Source organism: Phyllostomus hastatus, unplaced genomic scaffold (assembly GCF_019186645.2).
Source record: "Phyllostomus hastatus isolate PE091 unplaced genomic scaffold, TTU_PhHast_1.1 phas_contig_210, whole genome shotgun sequence".
Lineage (NCBI taxonomy): Eukaryota > Metazoa > Chordata > Mammalia > Chiroptera > Phyllostomidae > Phyllostomus > Phyllostomus hastatus.
The window spans coordinates 19231779-19251157 of record NW_025333737.1 but is presented as its reverse complement, the minus strand read 5'-3'; the positions used below and the strand labels follow the sequence as shown (position 1 = coordinate 19251157).

General features: G+C 36.0%; 1 protein-coding gene across 12 annotated transcripts in view; it reads left to right on the top strand.

Annotated features, from left to right (window-relative positions):
• Nucleotides 1-19379, top strand: part of SYNRG (synergin gamma) — a 74067-nt gene that overhangs the window by 18596 nt on the left and 36092 nt on the right. For 6 of the 12 annotated variants that reach the window (XR_006785361.1, XM_045836259.1, XM_045836262.1 and 3 more), the window contains exons 4-12: nucleotides 2446-2576; nucleotides 3448-3553; nucleotides 4362-4473; nucleotides 7306-7512; nucleotides 8471-8704; nucleotides 9612-9689; nucleotides 11597-11793; nucleotides 12675-12923; nucleotides 14311-14444. Coding sequence is in view for 11 of the 12 variants with exons in the window: in XM_045836259.1 (XP_045692215.1) it covers nucleotides 2446-2576; nucleotides 3448-3553; nucleotides 4362-4473; nucleotides 7306-7512; nucleotides 8471-8704; nucleotides 9612-9689; nucleotides 11597-11793; nucleotides 12675-12923; nucleotides 14311-14444 (1448 nt within the window). In the remaining variant the exon portion in view is untranslated. The remainder of the gene's footprint in view (nucleotides 1-2445; nucleotides 2577-3447; nucleotides 3554-4361; nucleotides 4474-7305; nucleotides 7513-8470; nucleotides 8705-9611; nucleotides 9690-11596; nucleotides 11794-12674; nucleotides 12924-14310; nucleotides 14445-19379) is intronic. The other 6 variants (XM_045836265.1, XM_045836267.1, XM_045836268.1 and 3 more) reach the window with 2 other exon arrangements.

The window sequence follows — 19379 nt, the reverse complement described above, 5'->3', positions numbered from 1 at the left end:
AGCAAACTCACAATTATTAACAGCCACACTTAAAACAAAAACAGAAACAAACTAAGCAAACAACTAGAACAGGAACAGAACCACAGAAATGGAGATCACATGGCAGGTTAGCAACAGGGGAGTGGGAGGAAGAAAGGGGGGAAAAGGTACAGAGAATAGCATGGATGATAGGTAGAAAATAGACAGGGGGAGGGCAAGAATAGTATGGGAAATGTAGAAGCTAAAGAACTTATGACACATGGACATGAACTAAAAGGGGAATGTGGGTGGGAGAGGGTGTGTAGGGTGGAGGGGAATGAAGGGGGAAAATGGGACAACTGTAATAGTATATTGTATACAATACAATAGTACATTGTATTGTAATAGTATATGTAAAAATATATTTTATTGATAATAAAATTTGTAAACGTACATGAATATATGTAAAATATATTTTATTGATAATCAATAAAATATATTTTTAAATAAGCAAATTTGCTAGTTTATCACTTTGTTTCCATTAAATCTGTGTGCTCATGTGACTTCTGTCACATCAAAACCAGTATTTCATGAATACGTCACCTTTGGCTCTAGAACATACCTTGTTTAGCATAATGGTGGGCTTATCCCAGCACATACAACTCTTTTTTTTTTTTTTTTGAAGATTTTATTTATTCATTTTTAGAGAGAGGGGAAGGGAGAGAGAAAGAGAGGGAGAGAAACATCAATGTGTGGCTGCCTCTCACACACCCCAAACAGGGGACCTGGCCTGCAACCCAGGCACATACACCGACTGGGAATTGAACCAGTAACCCTTCGGTTCACAGACTGGCGCTCAATCCACTGAACCACACCAGCCAGGGCCCAGCACATATGACTCTTGACAATTATTTGAGAATTTAGCTGGAGGGCCGAACATAACTTAAAAGCCAATGTACTGATATTTTAAGAACATGGTATATATATAAGTGAAGTCAACTGCCATCTTTGAGCATTACCACATTTTAAAATAAGGCTGCATATTTGTAAATGAAGTGTTTAACAAGGATCTATATTTTTATTTATTTTTTAATTAAAAGTAACTTGTATTTCCAAGAAAAAAGTGCTAGGATGCTTAAAATCAAGACTTTGGAGATGATGAAGTAACTGGGTCTGATAATCAAGCTGGAATGGTATGTTGGACATGGTTGTTGTGGGGAGTCAGAGACCCGAAAGGCCACAGTGTTAGATGAGCCATCCGTGTGATTATTGATACCACAATGTCACTGAGTGCAGTGTAGGAGTAGAATGGAAGATAGCAAGGTTCTGAAGACTTCAGCTGAAGAACGAGGTAGCTGAGGATCAGTAGATGACATAAATAAGATAGGATAGTAAATGATGAAATCTGATAGCAAGAAATTAAAATGTATTCAGGTCTTTGAAGGAGGACAGAGGAGAAAAGGTTCATAAGCAGTAAGGAGGAATATTCCCCATCTGTAGGAAATGTGGGAGAGCAGCAGTGATCTCCAAATGAGAGGGCTTCCAGGGGCAGCCAGGTTTTCAGTTAGGGGGCGGCGGGGGGGGGGGGATCTTTTAAGGAAGAGGTTAAGGAGTAGAAGAATTTTCACTCAGTAAAAATTAACCTTCCATTATCATTGATATCTCATTAATTTTATAAAGGTTAGTAACTTTTTAAAAAAGATTTTATTTCTTTTTAGAAAGATGGGAAGGAAGGGAGAGAGGGAGAGAAACATTGACGTGCGAGAGAAAGATTGATTGGTTGCCTCTTGCATGCCCCCAACTGGGGATCTGGCCCACAACCCAGGCGTGTGCCCTGACCTGGAATTGAACCGATGACATTTTGGTTTGCTGGATGAAGTTCAACCCACTGAACCACACCAGTCAGAGCTGATGTATCATTTATTATTGACTAAATACAGTTTATTTACAGTAAAAATTTGGATATTAGGCCTGTGATAATGAATGTGAAAATACTCATTATTCATATATGTTGGAAAAGCTTATTTAATCTCATTTGTGGGATAACTACCATGTAGCAGTCTCTTATCTACTACTGGAAATAAAGACTTGTAAGATATATCTCTTCTCAAACAGTGGGCATTAGTAAGCTCACCAGAATGAATAACTTGGGTGTATGTGTGCTTCCCTATGTGTAAGCTCACCAGAATGAATAACTTGGGTGTATGTGTCCTTCCCCACACACTCAGCCTGAAAGATTTACACACACACACACCCCCTCAGACCATTAGCCATGGTCGTCTCTAGGACAGTGAAGGAAGTGAAGGGAGTGAGATATTAAGGGGAACTTTCAATGTTTAGCCTATGCTCTTTGAACCCTTTATTGAAATGCACTTATATAGCTCATTAATAAAAATATTAAGAAAGAATTTATGGAAGTTACAGTTTTTCTTTGTAGTAATTAGAAGGAGAAATTGTGTTTTTTGAGCCTTCGTCCTTTTCTTCTAGGCAGGGATACCAATGGGACCAGTGCCAGCGGCAGGAATGCCTTACCTGGGACAAGCGCCATTCCTGGGGATGCGTCCTCCAGGCCCACAATACACTCCAGACATGCAGAAGCAGTTTGCCGAAGAGCAGCAGTAAGGGACCTTGGGATTCAAGGATAAAAAACATGATAGCTGTTATTTTAAACATTTCAAATGTTCTCTAATGCAAATTCAAAACCCTAACAGTCATGTTGCCTTTAACACTCTTTAAAATACTTTTGCTATAAGTTTAAAGCCTGAAGGGACCTTAGAGATTCTCTAATTCAACCCTCTAATTGTACATCTGGGGAAAGTGAGGTCCAGAGAAATGAAGCCACTTGTGAGTCCAGGTTACACAGTTACTAGCAAAGCCTGGACCCAAAGGCAGGTCTCCTGACTCCCAGACAGTTGCTCTTTCTCCCATATGACATGCCTTCCCAAGAGGAAGTTTCTTTTTTACATGTAGAACAAAAGTGTTTTTATTTTGTCTACCTCCCAGTCTGTTTTTTGAGGCTGCTTTTCAATGCAAAAGATTGTCTTGCAAATTAGACAAGAAATTCATTTCTGTAGTTTAGGTAAATCATTTTTTAGACTCATAGACAGGGCCCAACACAAATAATTCCCCTTTTTTATTACAAAATCTTTTATCACAAAATCATAAGCATGTAATTCTATAACATAACTATCACACTTGAGTACACCATATGACATTTTAGAGAAAGTGTTCAAATTAAAACTATAAATTATTACACCCATATTATTACCCTACCAATCACACTCAAGCAGGCATTTTACTTCTGCCAGACCTTGTATTTTGAAGTTAATATAGTGGGGAAATAGGACTGTCATAAAAAAACTAGATATAATTAGCAGAGACATTTTTAGTTCTAGAAATGTAAGATGATATTGTTGAAATTGTCAGTAGAAATATGAATGTAACACAGTTGATAATCCTTGAAGCTTTACTAGAATGTTTTTCCTCCAGAAAACGATTTGAACAGCAGCAAAAGCTCTTAGAAGAAGAAAGAAAGAGGCGTCAGTTTGAAGAACAGAAACAAAAGCTCAGACTTCTGAGTAGTGTGAAACCCAAGGTAATATATTCCGCCACCCCTCCACCACAGCACACACACACTCCTGCATGCGCCTCTTCTCACTCTTTCAGTAGATCTTGTCAACTAGCAGCCGAGCTGAGGCTGTGGTTGATTGATTTTAGTTTACCAAAATCCAAAAGTAAACGATTTTTCCTCTCCTGTAAAAGACACTGTGTTGTTGAGGGAATGAGCTATCAGCCAATCTTCTCAACTCTTTTTTACTAGCATTGGAATGTTTGTAGTCTTCTCTAGGGAGGCATTAATATAGAATATTGACGTATTAACATAATATAACAGCTGCATCCTAAGATATTTATAAATGGGCCTTTTAATATTTTTATGTTCTTAAAAATATTTTTATATTCTATAAAAATATTCTATAGACTCTATAGTATACAGTGTTATGTTATGCCTTTGTTTTATACACTAAGTATTTTTCTGATTTAGAGAATTCACTATCATAAGTATGTGGTAGCCCTGACTGGCATAGGTCAGTGGATTGAATGCTGGCCAGTGAACCAAAAGGTCGCCAGTTCGATTCCTGGTCAGGGCACATGCCTGGGCTGTGGGCCAGGTCCTCATTTGAGGGCATGTGAGAAGCAACCAATTGATGTATTGCTAGCACATCAATGTTTCCCTCCCTCTGTTTCTCTCCTTTCTTTCCCCTCTCTCTAAAAAATAAATAAAATCTTTAAAAAAAAGATGTGATAAAAACATTGGGAACAGATTAATATCTATACTTTTAATTTGGGAGTATTTAGAAGTGAGAGATAAGTGAAGAAATATGAGTATGTTTGTTGTCTCTTAGATAGGAGAGAAGAGCAGAGACGATGCTTTGGAAGCCATAAAAGGAAACTTGGATGGGTTTTCCAGAGATGCTAAGATGCACCCTACCCCAGCATCACACCCTAAGAAACCAGGTATTTTAAGTTAAAGGTTTTCTTTTGTTGGAAGGTGATTTATGTTCCCTGTGTGTTTAATTGACCATTATATGTGTGAAGAGCCAGGGCTGACCTCTTCCTTCAAGCTAAGTACGGATTTGGATGTCTTAAAATTTACAGTGGGTTAAGAGTTCTGATCTGGATAACTAACTACCTTGAGAAGAGAAAAACTTTGTCTTCTAGTAAATGCCAGTATGTCAACTCACTAATAACTCTTCTGTATGCATGAGTATGTTAACAGTAGTAAAACCCATTCACTCAAAGCAAACGTCACCATTTAAGGCGTTTATCATTTTATTCTCATTGTTTTAAAAGAATTTTGCTTTTCATGAGCTAATTCAGATTTTATTTAATTTGATTAAACTTAGAAATTTTTTAAATGCCCCCTTTAAAAAAGCCATGGGTTTAATAATGCTCCTCATGAAATTTTAGTTTCATTAATACATTTCTTTGTAGTTTTTATTATCATTTATCATCAGATAATAAAAAAATGCTTATTTAGAGCAGGGTAAAGGGATAGGTTTTTTTGCATGTGTTTTGAACATTTAACTGTTGAAAGGAGTCTTGCCTTTATATAATTTACTGTATCCTTTTTAAATTTGATGTTTTATATTTTATTCTCAACAGATCTCAAAAATAACACACCATTAATAGGTGAACAGCTTTCATAAATCATTCAGCCAATCAAGTACTATTTCTTGCTGGCATATATTATGTTGATAAATTTTATCTTAAATCCTTATATAGTTCTTTTCATAGGAGATGTCAGGAAAGAGTACTCTAATATTGTCACAGGAACCAGTTTTCAACTTTCGGGGACAGTTTTGACTATGTTCTGTTAATTTCACCTGTTAGATCATATACTCAGATTATCATTTCAAAAATATGCTCTAAAGTAAAGTATACACAGATTGGAAAGAAAATGGAAGTTAGTGATCAGGTTGAGTTCAGAAAACATATCTAAAAGTGAAAATTATCAGTTGAATAAGCTGGCCAAGACGTAATTTAAGAATAGACATTGGAATGTTAAGACTGGACCCGATGTGGAACAAAGGAGAAGGCAGCAGAGAGGAGTGGTCATTTTTAGGTCTAACACCATTCTACCCATATCAAATGCCCTTTTTAGGCAACCTGGTGTCATTTAACAATCTCATTGTGAAATAATAAATTGGTGATTTGATACTCAAATAATCTTGTGAGTTCAGTCAACATGTGTAGAGTTAGCTATTTCTAGTTAACTGCTTCATGCTTAGCCAGAAAAAGATTTTTCTGGAGCAAGCCCAAGGAATTTTTAGAGCTTCTTCAGTTAGAGTCTTAAACTTAGGCCTAAAATATATAGAGTTTCCAGTCTTTTACCACCAAATGCATCTTTAAATTTGCCCCCATAGACTGTTTATCTGAAAATATTGAATATATAAACTGAATTAACCATATAACTTCTACATTTTATTAATCATATATAGAGCTGCAAGAATTTATAAGCCAAAATATGTACCACATAGAATTCACATAATTCCCATAAGATAAAGAAACATTGGTTTAGCTTTTACAGCCATATTACTAATAAATAGGTCCATTTAAAAATGTAGTCATTCTCTATTTTCAATTATTACTTCTTTATACCTAAATTGAAAACTTAAATCCGTGTTCTCACTATTATTGGGAAGGTTGGAATTCATTATGGTATGACTTTTTTTCTTTCTCTTTTTAAACAAAACTAATTAAAACAATAATTTTACATACTCATTTGGCATCTTTTATAGACCTTTCTTTCAGTGCTTCCAGGTCTTATTTCACAGATCCAAAGGAGAAATGTCCAGAAGAGAAACATATCATGTCCCCATTGTTCAAATGAGTCTTTTTAAAAAAGACTGCCCTTGTGACATTAGACTTCAGTGAATATTAAAGCATTTCAAAGTAATTAAAACTATGGCAATGATGGTATTGTAAATGAGCCTTATAGTAAGTGTTGTTCCTGTTAAGGAAGGTTTATCACATAAGAGAGTCTCACATTTAACAGTAAAAGGCTACAGCGATCTTTATATTCTTTAGAGCTAAAGTAACCATAGTCCTTAGTCAGTCGAGATTTACTTTCTTAAATTGACTCTTAAGTTGTTTGACTCAGCAATTTATGGTGTCCCAATTTTTATGCTTTTCACAAAAAATATTACCTTGGCAATGTGTTTAATGTTCTTGCTGTCTTTTGTAATTTTCATTTTTCACATGGTAACTTTACTGAAATGTGAACTATGCAAAGTGTATGGATTAGACATGATATATGAAAAATTATAAGTATGTGTCATACATTCTTTCTTACTGGCATAATGAAATTTAATCATCAGAGTCTGTTTCTGTTCAAAATGTCTTTGGCAGCATTTGATAGACTTGCTTATTTCTGGTGTATATTAGTTTGAAAGAATATTATCCAGATAAATAGATTACTGGAGTTTCAAAAGTAATCATCACTTAGATGTAAATTATTGGTGGTGATGTAAATTATCTCAGGGGAAAAAATTAGTACTAACTTAATAAGAGAAGGAAAGAAATTTTGAGTTTTATATTTTTCTGGTTTTGAACAAAATTCAGAATAGCTATAGAACCTCTTTTTAAAAAGACAAAAGATGTGTATGAATAGACATCAAAGTATTTTGTATTGATTGTGTAAGTCCATTTGACTCTTGTCACGTTATTTCCTGTTCACCTGCACTATTCATGTTTTGATATATTCTTTTGGAATTGTACTACATCTTAATTTCTTTCTCCCTATGATTTTCATTTCTGTGTGTTTCATTGCCACTTTCCATTTTGCAGATTATCCCACATCATCTCATTCTAAAACTGTCTCCCCATCACCTGCCTTTCTTGATGAAGAAGAATTCAGTGACTTTATGCAGGGGCCTGTTGAAGTTCCCACATGTGGGCCTTCTTCCACTTCCCAGCCCTTTCAGTCTTTCCATCCCACCACCCCACTTGGCCAGTTGCATACACAGAAGGCTGGAGCACAGCCTCTCCCTCCAGGTCAGATTCTAGAGTCTTTTGCCTTACATGGTGTCCCTGGACAAATTCCTTATTTCTCTACTGCTTCAGCCTTATACAATGTACAGAGAGCAGGTAACTCCTAGAATATTAATGAAAGTATTCTTAAGATAATCTAGGCTTATTTATTTCTCTTATATACATTGAATAATACAGTGATGTTGACAAAGAAGCATGTACCTGAATATATGAGTACTATTGAAATTCACCAAAATAAGAAACTAGATTTTTAAATTTCGAGGGCCTCACTTTTTAGAAAAGTGATTGAAAACTTTTGCTTCTAAATTAGATACTATTTAAACCACCTTAGAATTTTAAAAACAAACAGATTTCTTCAGAAGATTACTCTTGTTTGGGAAAAATCACTAATATCATTTTCTTAAGAGAAATGAGGCAGGGAAAGCTGCTTTAGAAGACGCTCTCTCTAGTTCAGGTTCTTCATTTATAATCAGTTTGTCCTCAGATGAATCTTTAAACACTTCTGTACCTCAGTTTTGTCACTGTGAAGTAATGGGAGTTGGGGCAGGTAACCACATACCATGCCATGAGACACAGAGTAGTGTTGAGAGGAATCTCAGGGATCTTACTTACTCCAAGCCTTTTCAGTTGACAGAGGTAGAAACAGACCCAACGATGATGTTACTGGCCAGGGGTCTCACCAGTAATTAGTGTGAGTGTCCACATCTTGTGTAGCCACGAGATTTCTAAGGTAGTACTCCTTCCACTATACCATTCTACCTGCTCTCTCATAGCATTCTTGAGAATCAAAGTAGGTAATGATGTTTAAGCTCTTTAAAATCTCTTTGTCTCTGAAGTCCTCTACACATGTGTAGTGAGTGACTGAGGGTCTTCCCTTTAGAATCTGGGGGTGGAAATGGGTGATTGAAAAAAATGGAAATTTGCAGTTACATACAAATAATCCTTCATGCTGTTTGTTTAGGCCCTTCTTTGGAGGAGAAGCTCCTAGTATCTTGTGATATAAGTACATCTGGGCAGGAACAACTTAAATTAAATGCTTCTGAAGTTGGGCACAGAGCCCAAGGCCCAGGTTCCAGTAAGAACCATCCCAGTTTAACGGCCACTATCAGGGGTGCTGTAGATGGACGTGTAAGTGGCACCACTACTGCAGAGGCAGAAAAGACTTCTGAACAAAACTTGCCTGTTGAAGAGAGTGGTGAGCTCATGAAATATTCAGCAAAAAGTTTATTTAACCAAATGCCGCTCAAATGCTAACACCTTAAGCATTAATCTTAAAATGAATGCTGCTTGATTTTGCTAATCAAAATTTTGCTTAAAATATATTTAATGCATTCCTTTCTCCAATTAACCCCTATGATTTTGCTCTGAATTCTTTCAATAAACTGTTATTCCTTTTAAAAATTTTTGATAGTTTTTAAAATCAGAATCATTCCTGAAATTTATTTTATAAAAACTCTTTTTCTCCTCTTTCACTTTGTCTTCTTCCATAAAGGTTGAAACGTTTAAATTTAACTGGAAAAGTCACCAATGAGAATAAAGTTTTGCTTCTCAGAAGTAAATCTGATACACTGCTCTCCAAAAGTTGGTGAATTGTTCTAAACTCAGCTTGCAGAGATGAATTAGAATGTGGGCAGCCTAGGAGGTAAACTTTTGCAGGATATTTCATTGGACAAAATAAAAAGCAAAAATCCTATATATCTAAGGCAGTGGTGTCATAATCAGGTAAAAAGAAATCAGATGTAAAGAAACATTAAAAGCTGTAAGTAAAGCCTGGGTAACTACACTTTTTTTACTATATAATTTTTAAACCAATGATTATTTTATTTTTTTCTTTTAATTTGTAATACATGTGAGATGGTGCAAGTCTCGTATGATTCAAAATATTGATTTGGTACACCTTAGGTTTTTTTTTTAGCAGATTCTTTAAGACATAGTAATGTATAGGAGGTTGTTTAGAAACCAAATATTTTAGTGTATTGGTGACTTTTTTTTGGTGGCTCCACCCTGTGCTCTTTTTATAAAATACTATGACTCGGTGTGCTTCCCGCATCTCCTAAATAGACCATTATATACTCGAGATAATGTTCCTTATCTTCCTGTAGGTGTGGGAGTATTTCCCTCACAGGATCCTGTGCAGCCCAGAATGCCTCCTTGGATTTGCAATGAGAGTTTGGTTCCAGGTAATAAAAGCTTTGTCCAAGATTCCCATCTGGACATTTTGCTTTAAATGTTGTGAATGTAGTTGTAACTACTGTCATGGTTATAAAATATGCAGAAGGAATTGTAACTTTCCTTGTTTATTTTTTTTCTGAAGGAGTACAGAAAATTAGAATTCTAAGTCTAATGTTTCTTAAAGCTTCCTCATCTATGAAATAACTATGTGAGCGAAGGGCAGATGTTTTGCTTTAATGTTTATTGACCGCCATGTACTTTTATTTCTAAAAATTTTTCGTAGATTTATCATGCTTTAAAAGACGTAAAATATTTTTATAGATAATTAAGTTATCAAGAGTATTACTAATATATGTTATGCAATTTTCTGAACTCTTGGTGATTAGTTAATATTTTTAAAATATTCCTATGACTTTTTTGTCACGTAATAGCATGTGAACTAAGAGACCAGGTAGCAGATCTTCTCCACTAGCAGACGATGTTCACTTTTTTCTTTAAGTACGTTACTACTGCTGAGCCAAAAAAATTTACTATGGTAAATTTTGTCATAGTATTCAACTGATACAAAGAAAAAGTCTGTTTAAGCCATGGTTGATGGGTATAGAATAATGACTATTACAATAGAATATGTTCATCAGTCTTAGTAAATTGTAATGTTGTATTTGCTGTACTTTGCCAGCCCCTTGTAAACTAAAGGTAAACTAAACTTTCATCAGATCTTCAGTTTTCTGGATTGTTTATAGACTAAAGTTGTTCCACATTTGATTAAATAAAACTCATGCAAGATCCCTATAGCTGAACTTCTTTTTGAAAGAAACCGGTAATATCTACTTTATATCATAATCACATAATCGTGAATTGAAAGGCTAATTTCCTAAACTGATATGGGACTTCAGTTGTACATGAAAATAATAGGTTTGCTTCCACCTACCCATTAGACAGTTTGCATCTTTTCTTCTTCCTCTCTGTCTTCAAGCCCGACAAAATTTGGATCTTGTGTATTTTGGAGTTCTGTCCATTTTCTGCCAGCTTGTATTTCTTTCTTTCTCTTTCTCCCAAACATCTGTGCACATAGAATCTCCTCGCCAAAATATGTGTTGTCATGACCAGGCTGTTAACCTGCAATCCATATTTAAATCATAGGTGTAAAGTTTCTGCTTTAAACATTTTCCTCTACCTCTCCCCTACCCACTTTCAGCCCCCAAACTCCTCTAACAAGGGTTGTCAGATTTAGCAAATAAGCATACAGAACATCCAGTTAAAATTAAATTTTGAATTAACAGCAAAAAATTGTTTAGTATAAGTATATCCTATGCAGTATTGGCATCCTGTATGTTTTATGGCAACCTTGTCTCTGATAGCCTTTCTCACTTTGTCCTTTCGAAGCTCCATTTTTTTATGAAAGCTCCCCCTTTTTTTCTGCTTCCTCACCTTAACTGAAACTGTATTTTCTCTGAAGGCTCTATTTTCATAGCACCTTACCCAGTGATGTTTCCTCCCATAGCCATCGGGGCACGAAAGAGGTGGTACTTGTATAAATCTTGCTTCCAGCTGCTGTTTTCAAACTATTACCACCATCATTACAGCTTCTTTTTTAACTCCAAAGCATCTGCCTGTACCATATACATTTTACTGTTTTTACTATCTTCCACTAATTGTAAGACTTCCTCTCACCCTTAGTCCCAAATCTTCATCTTTAGGACCCAGCTCCAACCTCTCTTCTAAGTACTAGACCTCGACTGTCTGCTAGATATTTGCACTTGAATATCTTGACAGCAGTTCAAACTCTGACGTGGTTTTGGTTCTATTAAAGCTGTGTGACTTAAGATTATTCTCGTGTAAGCAACAATGACAACAAAAAAGATCAATCAGCTGAAATATATTTATGTTTCTAATCTGGTCTTGCCTTTAATAGATGCCTATAAGAAAATTTTAGAAACCACAATGACTCCAACTGGAATCGATACTGCAAAACTTTATCCCATTCTGATGTCATCTGGACTTCCCAGGGAAACTCTTGGACAGATATGGGCCTTAGCTAATCGAACCACACCTGGCAAACTTACTAAAGAAGAACTTTATACTGTTCTCGCCATGATAGCAGTAACACAGGTAGACATAATTTCTTAAGTTAGATCAAATAACTTTTCAGTATAAATTGGGAGAATATGAATCCTTTGTGATTACAACCTCATAGAAGTCCTTGTACATTGAAATTTAGAACATTTTCAAGATACATTACTTCAAAAATGTATAGTTTATATGAAGCACTAGCAAAATATTCCTTTGTTTAAAGACTGTTCAATACACTAAAATCCTCTGGCCTGACTATATATATCCCTTCTGAACTTGAAAGTTAGTTAGCAATAGATGAAATTACTCTTTGTCCTTTTATGTCCTTATTTAAAACTCCTTAGAGCCCTGGCTGGGTGGCTTAGTTGATTGGAATGTCATCCCACACACCAAAAGGTCGCAGGTTCAATTCCCAGTCAGGGCATACACCTAGGTTGTGGGGTTGATCCCCGGTTGGGGTGTGTATGGGAGGCAAACAGTTGATGTTTCTCTCCCTCTCTCTTTCCCTCTCTACCCGCACCCTCTCTAAAATCAATACCCATATAATGTACTAAAGTGAGGCTAAAAAATAACAATAAAATTCCTTAGATATAGATAAAGCATTCTCCATCTGTCACTAATTTCTCATATATTATAAAACCATGTGTAATATATGTAATCATGATTTGGTTATAGGAAATTATCCAAACTTGTCAGAGTGTAAAAATGTCAGAATTGATATGTATTGGCCCTTTCTTTGCTGAATACTAGGTTTGCATTAACCTTGTAATTTATTTTCTTGTATCAAATTAATGAGTTGGGAGAGTTAACAGTGGAATTATACCAAGGCTACAGATTTTACGTTTTGGTCTGTCTTTGCCAGATTTAGGTTGTATGTGGTTTGTGATCCTCTAAAATGTTTTCATTTTCCTTCTGTATAGAGGGGTGTTCCTGCCATAAGTCCTGATGCTTTAAACCAGTTCCCAGCAGCTCCTGTTCCAACTTTAAGTGGCTTTCCTATGACTTTGCCTACTGCAGTGAATCAGCCCACTGGGATGCCTTCAGGCCCTGCAGGCTCCATGCCCCTCAACCTCGGACAGCCAGTCATGGGCATTAACCTTGTTGGACCAGTGGGGGGAGCTGCAGCCCAGGCTTCCAGTGGCTTCATGCCAACTTACCCTGCAAATCAGGTAAATGGAGAAGCTGCATATTCCAAATAATCCCTAAAAGTGGATCTGGGCAACTTTTTTTCCAGAGATACCAAGAAGCCCTGGCTGGGGTGGCTCAGTGGATTGAGTGCTGGCCTGCGAACGGAAGGGTCACCGGTTCAGTTCCCAGTCAGGGCAGATGCCTGGGTTACAGTCCCAGTTCCCAGTAGTGGACCACCAGAGAGGCATCCTACACATTGATGTTTCTCCCCTTCTCTTTCTTCCTCCCTCCCCCTCTGTCTAAAATAAATAAATAAAATATTTTAAAAGAAAAACAGAGATACAGAGAGGACTGCTGGATTATGATGGACTCTGAAGGTAAAAATTAAACAGTATTAAAACAATACAAAATTTAATTTTTCATTATTTAAAAATCATGAGACAATTTATTAAGCCCTAAGATACTTGAGTTTTGGCTAAAAGTTCATAGTTCTTTATAGTAAACATATTTTAAACATCCAGAATAATAAAGTTAATTAAATTCTTAGGCTGTATCTCTTGAGGAAGCTGTTAAACCTGAAATTAAGGCACTTCCATTTATTTTTCATTTCTTAGATTAGCAAACATTTTTTAAAAACATAATATTTAATGTCAGTGAAGATGTAGGGGAAAGAGTTTATCGGTACAGCCTTTTTGAAGGCAGCAGTAGCTATCAAAATTCTGTATCTTTTGACCTAGCAGTCATGCTATTAAGAATCTGTCCCACAGAAATTAGCGAAGATACAAAAGGATATTTACTATAGCATTGTTTGTTAGCATAAAAATATAAAAATAGCTAACTGTCCATCAGGAAAAGGAAGGTTATATAAATTTTGGTTCATTCCTACAGTGGTAAATGGATCATGAAAAGGAATGAGATAGATCTAGATATACTGCATTGAAAAGCTGTCCATGTCATTTAATTACATTTTAAAGCGGATAATGATATAAGTTCATTTTTCTATAAAACAATGAACTGTTAGCAGTACTCACTCCCAGAGCATGGGATTTGGAGTCAGTTTTCACTGTTAACTTTATATGGTGATGGGTTATAACAAGCTTTTATCACTTTAAATTTACAGACATGTATAAAATGGTTTTTGAAAGATGAGAGGTTCTCAGTAATCTATTAAATGACTTAGCTATTTAAAAATTGTACAGGTTAGCCTTTCAAATCAGCTTTTTACCATGTGTACATCAGAGTATCTAAAAATGTAAGATTCCTGCCTTAATTAAGTCTTTGAGTTGATTTTATCTAAAGGGTGTTCTTCTAATATTAAGTAGTCATACCTAAATGTAGAATTTAAAAGGCAGTCTTAGAAATTGACAATTGGAGATTTGTTATTTTATCAATTTCATGCTTTCTAGTTAAATGTCCTCTTAAACCTAGGTGGTAAAACCAGAAGAAGATGACTTCCAAGATTTTCAAGATGCTTCTAAGCCAGGATCCCTTGATGACTCATTCAGTGATTTCCAAGAGTTGTCTGCTTCTTCAAAAACAAGTAATTCCCAGCATGGAAACAGGTACAAAAGAGTTGAATATAGTTAACATGGTATTTAGTAATTGAGGGAGAGACATCCTCGATGAAAACCCTAAGTGTAAGAGGATTAGGACTCTCTACTCTCATGGTTTTCCTGATTAATCCCTCTTTATTCGTAGTTTCACTCTTCAGACTTTGGTCTGCATTGTCCATGTTAGACGTCAACGCCTTCCAGTCCCTCCTGGTACACACCTGCTTGCCAGTATTTTCTTTGCCTGTCCTAAACCTGATGTATTAGAGCAGAATGTGCCTTTGCAGTGATGACTTCAAGTTCTTACATTAGAACCAGGTCTTCGACTGTTGAAAGTTTTTTAGACTAGAGCACGTAATTTGATATTTTTGCAATAAGTGTACTATTCATTTTCCATAGAAATCATAATTCAAAAGACCAAATATCATTATTCACATTTCTCCTATATTTGACATCAGTGACTTTTAGGCCTTCATATTTCTGTTTGTTTGCACAGACAGTGGCACAAACACTTCTCTGATGTTTTATGTACTAGCTTAACTTTTAGGTACAGTAACTGATTCAGTACATTCTCAGTACCGTTTCAACATTTAAAAAAAAAATACTTAGATACTTCTTTTGCAGAGTGGAACATACCAGAATTTGATTAAGCAATGTGAATTACTTCAGGTTTTTTGGAACTTGCTTTTGTCAGGATACATATTCCATTTCTCTTATGTTCCTATTTGTGCAGATCCATTCATTTTTCTGTTTTAACGAATTGATTATCTCTTAGTCAATACTTCTTGTGTATACACTGTCCCAAGAACTGAGGGATAGGCATTATAGAGAATTACAAATTAGGGAAAAAAATTATTCTGATTTCAAGAATATATCAAACAAATGTAAATGACACATAGAAAAAAAACATATGAGGGGATGTGACTTTAAACTACTGAGAGCTTTACTCTGAGAGCTTTACTACTGAGGGCTTTCCAAGCCCTCTATACCAGCATGCATATTAACCCGATAGACACAGAATAATATTTCTTTCTCATATCTCTTCCTTTGAACAGAATGTTCTACTATCTAGAACATATCTGAATGGCCTGAGGCATCTCAAATCACGTGCAAAAAGTTAAATCATTGATTTCCTACTTAAATAAAAATGTATTAATTCATCATTTCCTTTCTTAGTGAATCATGTCACCATATCCGGTCACCAAGTCAGAAACATGTTATTTGGCTCCCTCCTCTCTTCTTTACCACCACCAGCTCTGTCACCTCTGCCTGGCATGGAAAGGCCGTGTGTGATCTTGCTCCTGCCTACTCTCTCTACCGCTGCCGTTTGCCCGCGGCTTGTCCTCCAGTCATGCCAGGGTGACTTCAGACTTACCACGCTCTTTCAAGCGTCTAGCCTTTTATATTACATTTTCTTCAGTCTGAAATTCTTTCTATGGTTAATTCTAGTTCAGTTTCAAAAATTGGTTTGATATAGGAAGTTTTTACTAGCCCCTCTGAATCAGTCCCCATCTCCAAGATGAGTTAAGGGCCCCTTCCTCTCTCCTGTTAAGGTACCTTATGAATATCTGTGCCCTAATTATAATTACTGGGTTACCAGACTATTTTCCTCACTAGGCTGTAAGTACCCAAACACAATCTTTTGTGCCTACATATGTAGTACTTAGCCCATTATATGTACTTAATAAAGGTTTGTTGGATGATTGTATTGCAGTATGAAAATTATAAACTGAAGTAATCAAATGGGTGGTTCATTCCTCTGGGGAAAAAACCTCTAGTACATGAAATTAAAATTGAGGTATAAAAAGTTTTAAGATGGAGGCCAGACCTGAGCTGTGTGGGATATTAGCAATTTTGTGTGGCATTGTCTCCCCGTCCTAGTTTACTTTCATACACAGCCAGTCTTCACAGATTTTCTTACTCAGCTCCGACTTGACTACTTCCATGCTTTCATTGCATGAAAACATTTTGCTCCTGTCTTAAGAATCCACAATCATTGTTTACTTACTCATTCAGCAGCATTTACTTAGTATCTGCTATATGCCAGATATTGAAGTGGGCACTAGAAATACAGAAGCAAAAAACAATTCCTGCTCTCAAAAAGCTCAGTATTGTTTGTTTATTTTTTTAATCCTCACCCAAGGACATGTTTTTTTGTTTTTTGTTTTTTTAGAGAGAGAAAGAGGGTGGGGAGGGTGCCTCCCATACGGACCCCAAACAGGGATTGAATATATAACCTAGATATGTGCCCTGACCAGGAATTGAACCCACAACCTTTTGACTTATGGGACAGTGCTCCTACCAGCTGAGCCACCTGGCCAGGGTGAAGCGTAGTTTTATCTGGGTATTTATGTTATGTGATAAAACTCTCTTAGAATTGGTCCTTAAGTGTGTGTGTGCATATATAATGATTTCCCTAGTTTATGATAGTCTATATTCCATATTGTGAGTTTATTTTAAAAGGATATTTGTTATATCACAATATGAATAGCTAAGCCTAGGTGAGACCACTTTGGGTGGTATTTTTAAGCAAAAAATGGACATTATTTGTCAGAGAACATGAGAAGGAAAGTAAATTGTTAGAAGTAGGCTGGATTGGAGAGTATTTTTAGTCTGGGAAAAAATGACATTAATAAGGGCAACACCAGCTGTGGGATGTCTTATGATTTGTGACATAATCTCTAAATCATTTTAGAACTAAGATGTGGCATGGTGAAAGTGATTCTTGCTACTGTGTGGGGGATAAATTCAGCTGCCATCATGATAATCCTGTTGTGAGATGGTGAGAGGTGCTCTGGGCCTTAGAATCACCAGTACTGAAAAGGGTGTATCTGAGGAATCAGTTGGAGCCAGTGTTGAACTGATTGCCAAAGTCAAAGGAGAAATAGTGCTTGCACCAGCATGAAAAGGGATCTAAAGACAGCAACATCATTCACTTATCCATTCAGAAAATGCTTGAGTGTGTCAGGCACTGGGGAAGCCTTGTGTAATAAGTGAGGCAGACATGGGGCACTGAAGAAGACGGGATAGGATTAAGGTGTAGGAGTTTTGAGTTGCTTAGGGTTTTTTTGCTTTTTAAATGGATGTATTTAGCAGGAATAATTGCAAAGCACAAATGGATTCACTAGAGAAAAAGCAAAATCCTTTTTTCATAGCCAAATTCTTTACAGTCTTATCTTTCAGTATAAGGAAGGTTTTTAAATTTTAAAACAATATGCCTGTCACTGAGTACCAGAGTATTACACAGTAGGAATAACTGTTCTTATGTTTAGAACAGGTTAACTACTTTTTATAACTAGCGTAAACATTTCCATGGTGATTATAGTTTGTTTTGTTAAATAAAGCATTCAGAAAATGAACCAGAATGAGTTATTTGTAATATGTATAAAATCCCAGTCTGAGTTATTGGTTTTTTTTTTAATGGAGCTGTTTTATTGAGTTCAGTCAACAAGATCCTCTTTTCTTCCTCCAATTCTGAAAATAATTTTGAAATTCATAATATTCAATTAAATGTCACATTTAGTAGAAGATTTGACCAAAGGACTCTAAAAGACCATAGCTAAAGTTGACAGGTCATGTAAAACAAATAGATCATTCACTTTTGTGTTTTTTTCCTAAGACATTAATTACCTTTATTCCTGTGTAACATTCTGTTCAATGAATTGTAGTTTAATTACTTATGGAACTTTTAAAAATTCGCCTACAACATACAGGTGAGGACTTGTTCGTCAAGACCAAATATGTAGCAGCTGTTTGGTAGTGATGTGAAATGATAATGTTTGATAACAGAAGTCCTAAAGCACTATGGGCCCCCATTAACATGTATGTGTAAGAGCTGAGTTTCTTACCTTGCTTGGAAGCCACTGATAAGAAGATTTAAATGACTGTGGAAAGATTTTTGCTCCAGGGCAAAGAACTCAATAGAAATCCATTTATATAACTTGCAGTGTCTGATATATTGAGTGACACAAACTAGTGGTGAAATATAATCATTCACATGCAAAGGTTGTTCTTCCTGGGAGCTGCCTGTGTCTGATAAGAGGGGAGGGAAAAAAGCAGTGCTTTTATAGTGTGTGGTAAGCCGTCCAAGAATTACCCACCAAGATACTACTCATTATACTGTTTTTCCATCCTGGGAGAAATATGACCACAAGCAAAAGTATCTTCATCTAATTTTGAAGTGATTGTTGTTTTGCTGAAAAGATAGCTTCTGGGAACCGCTGTGTGATCCTTCCAAAAATGCAAATTGTATTAACTCTACTGCTGCTATCAGATGTGTGAACTTTTGTCATTAAGCAAGGCAATATGATCAAAAGAGGAGCAACATTCTTAGCTTGAACAACATTTCATAAATAGATTTTTATCTCAACTATTCCACCTCTTCATTGTGACCCCATTTTAGAGAATAATTGCATTAAGGATAGATCACATAATTTACTTTAAAATATTGGGGATACCTATTTGGAGCAGTTCACTTTTATGGACCTAAAGTTAAAATTGCAGTAGGTCATCATTCTATGATCATCTATTTCCAATGACATTCCAATTGTTTTTATGGCTTAAAGAGGTTAGATGGTCAATGTGGATCTTGACCCCTCTTCAAACAATCAAGAGAAGTATTGGGTGGGTGTTGTTTTAATATATTTTTTCAAGAAAAAAGCATGTTGATTTTTTTAAAGATTTTATTTATTTATTTTTAGAGAGGGAAGGGAGCAGGAGAGAGAGAGAGAGAAACATCAATGTGCGGTTGCTGGGGGTCATGGCCTGCAACCCAGGCACGAACCCTGACTGGGAATTGAACCTGCGACACTTTGGTTTGCAGCCCACGCTCAATCCACTGAGCTACACCAGCCAGGGCTAGCATGTTGATTTTTATCATTTGTGGTATATGTATTCGAACTTTTAAAGCAGGGAGTCATAAGTTTTAACCAGGTAACTGTTTGCCAC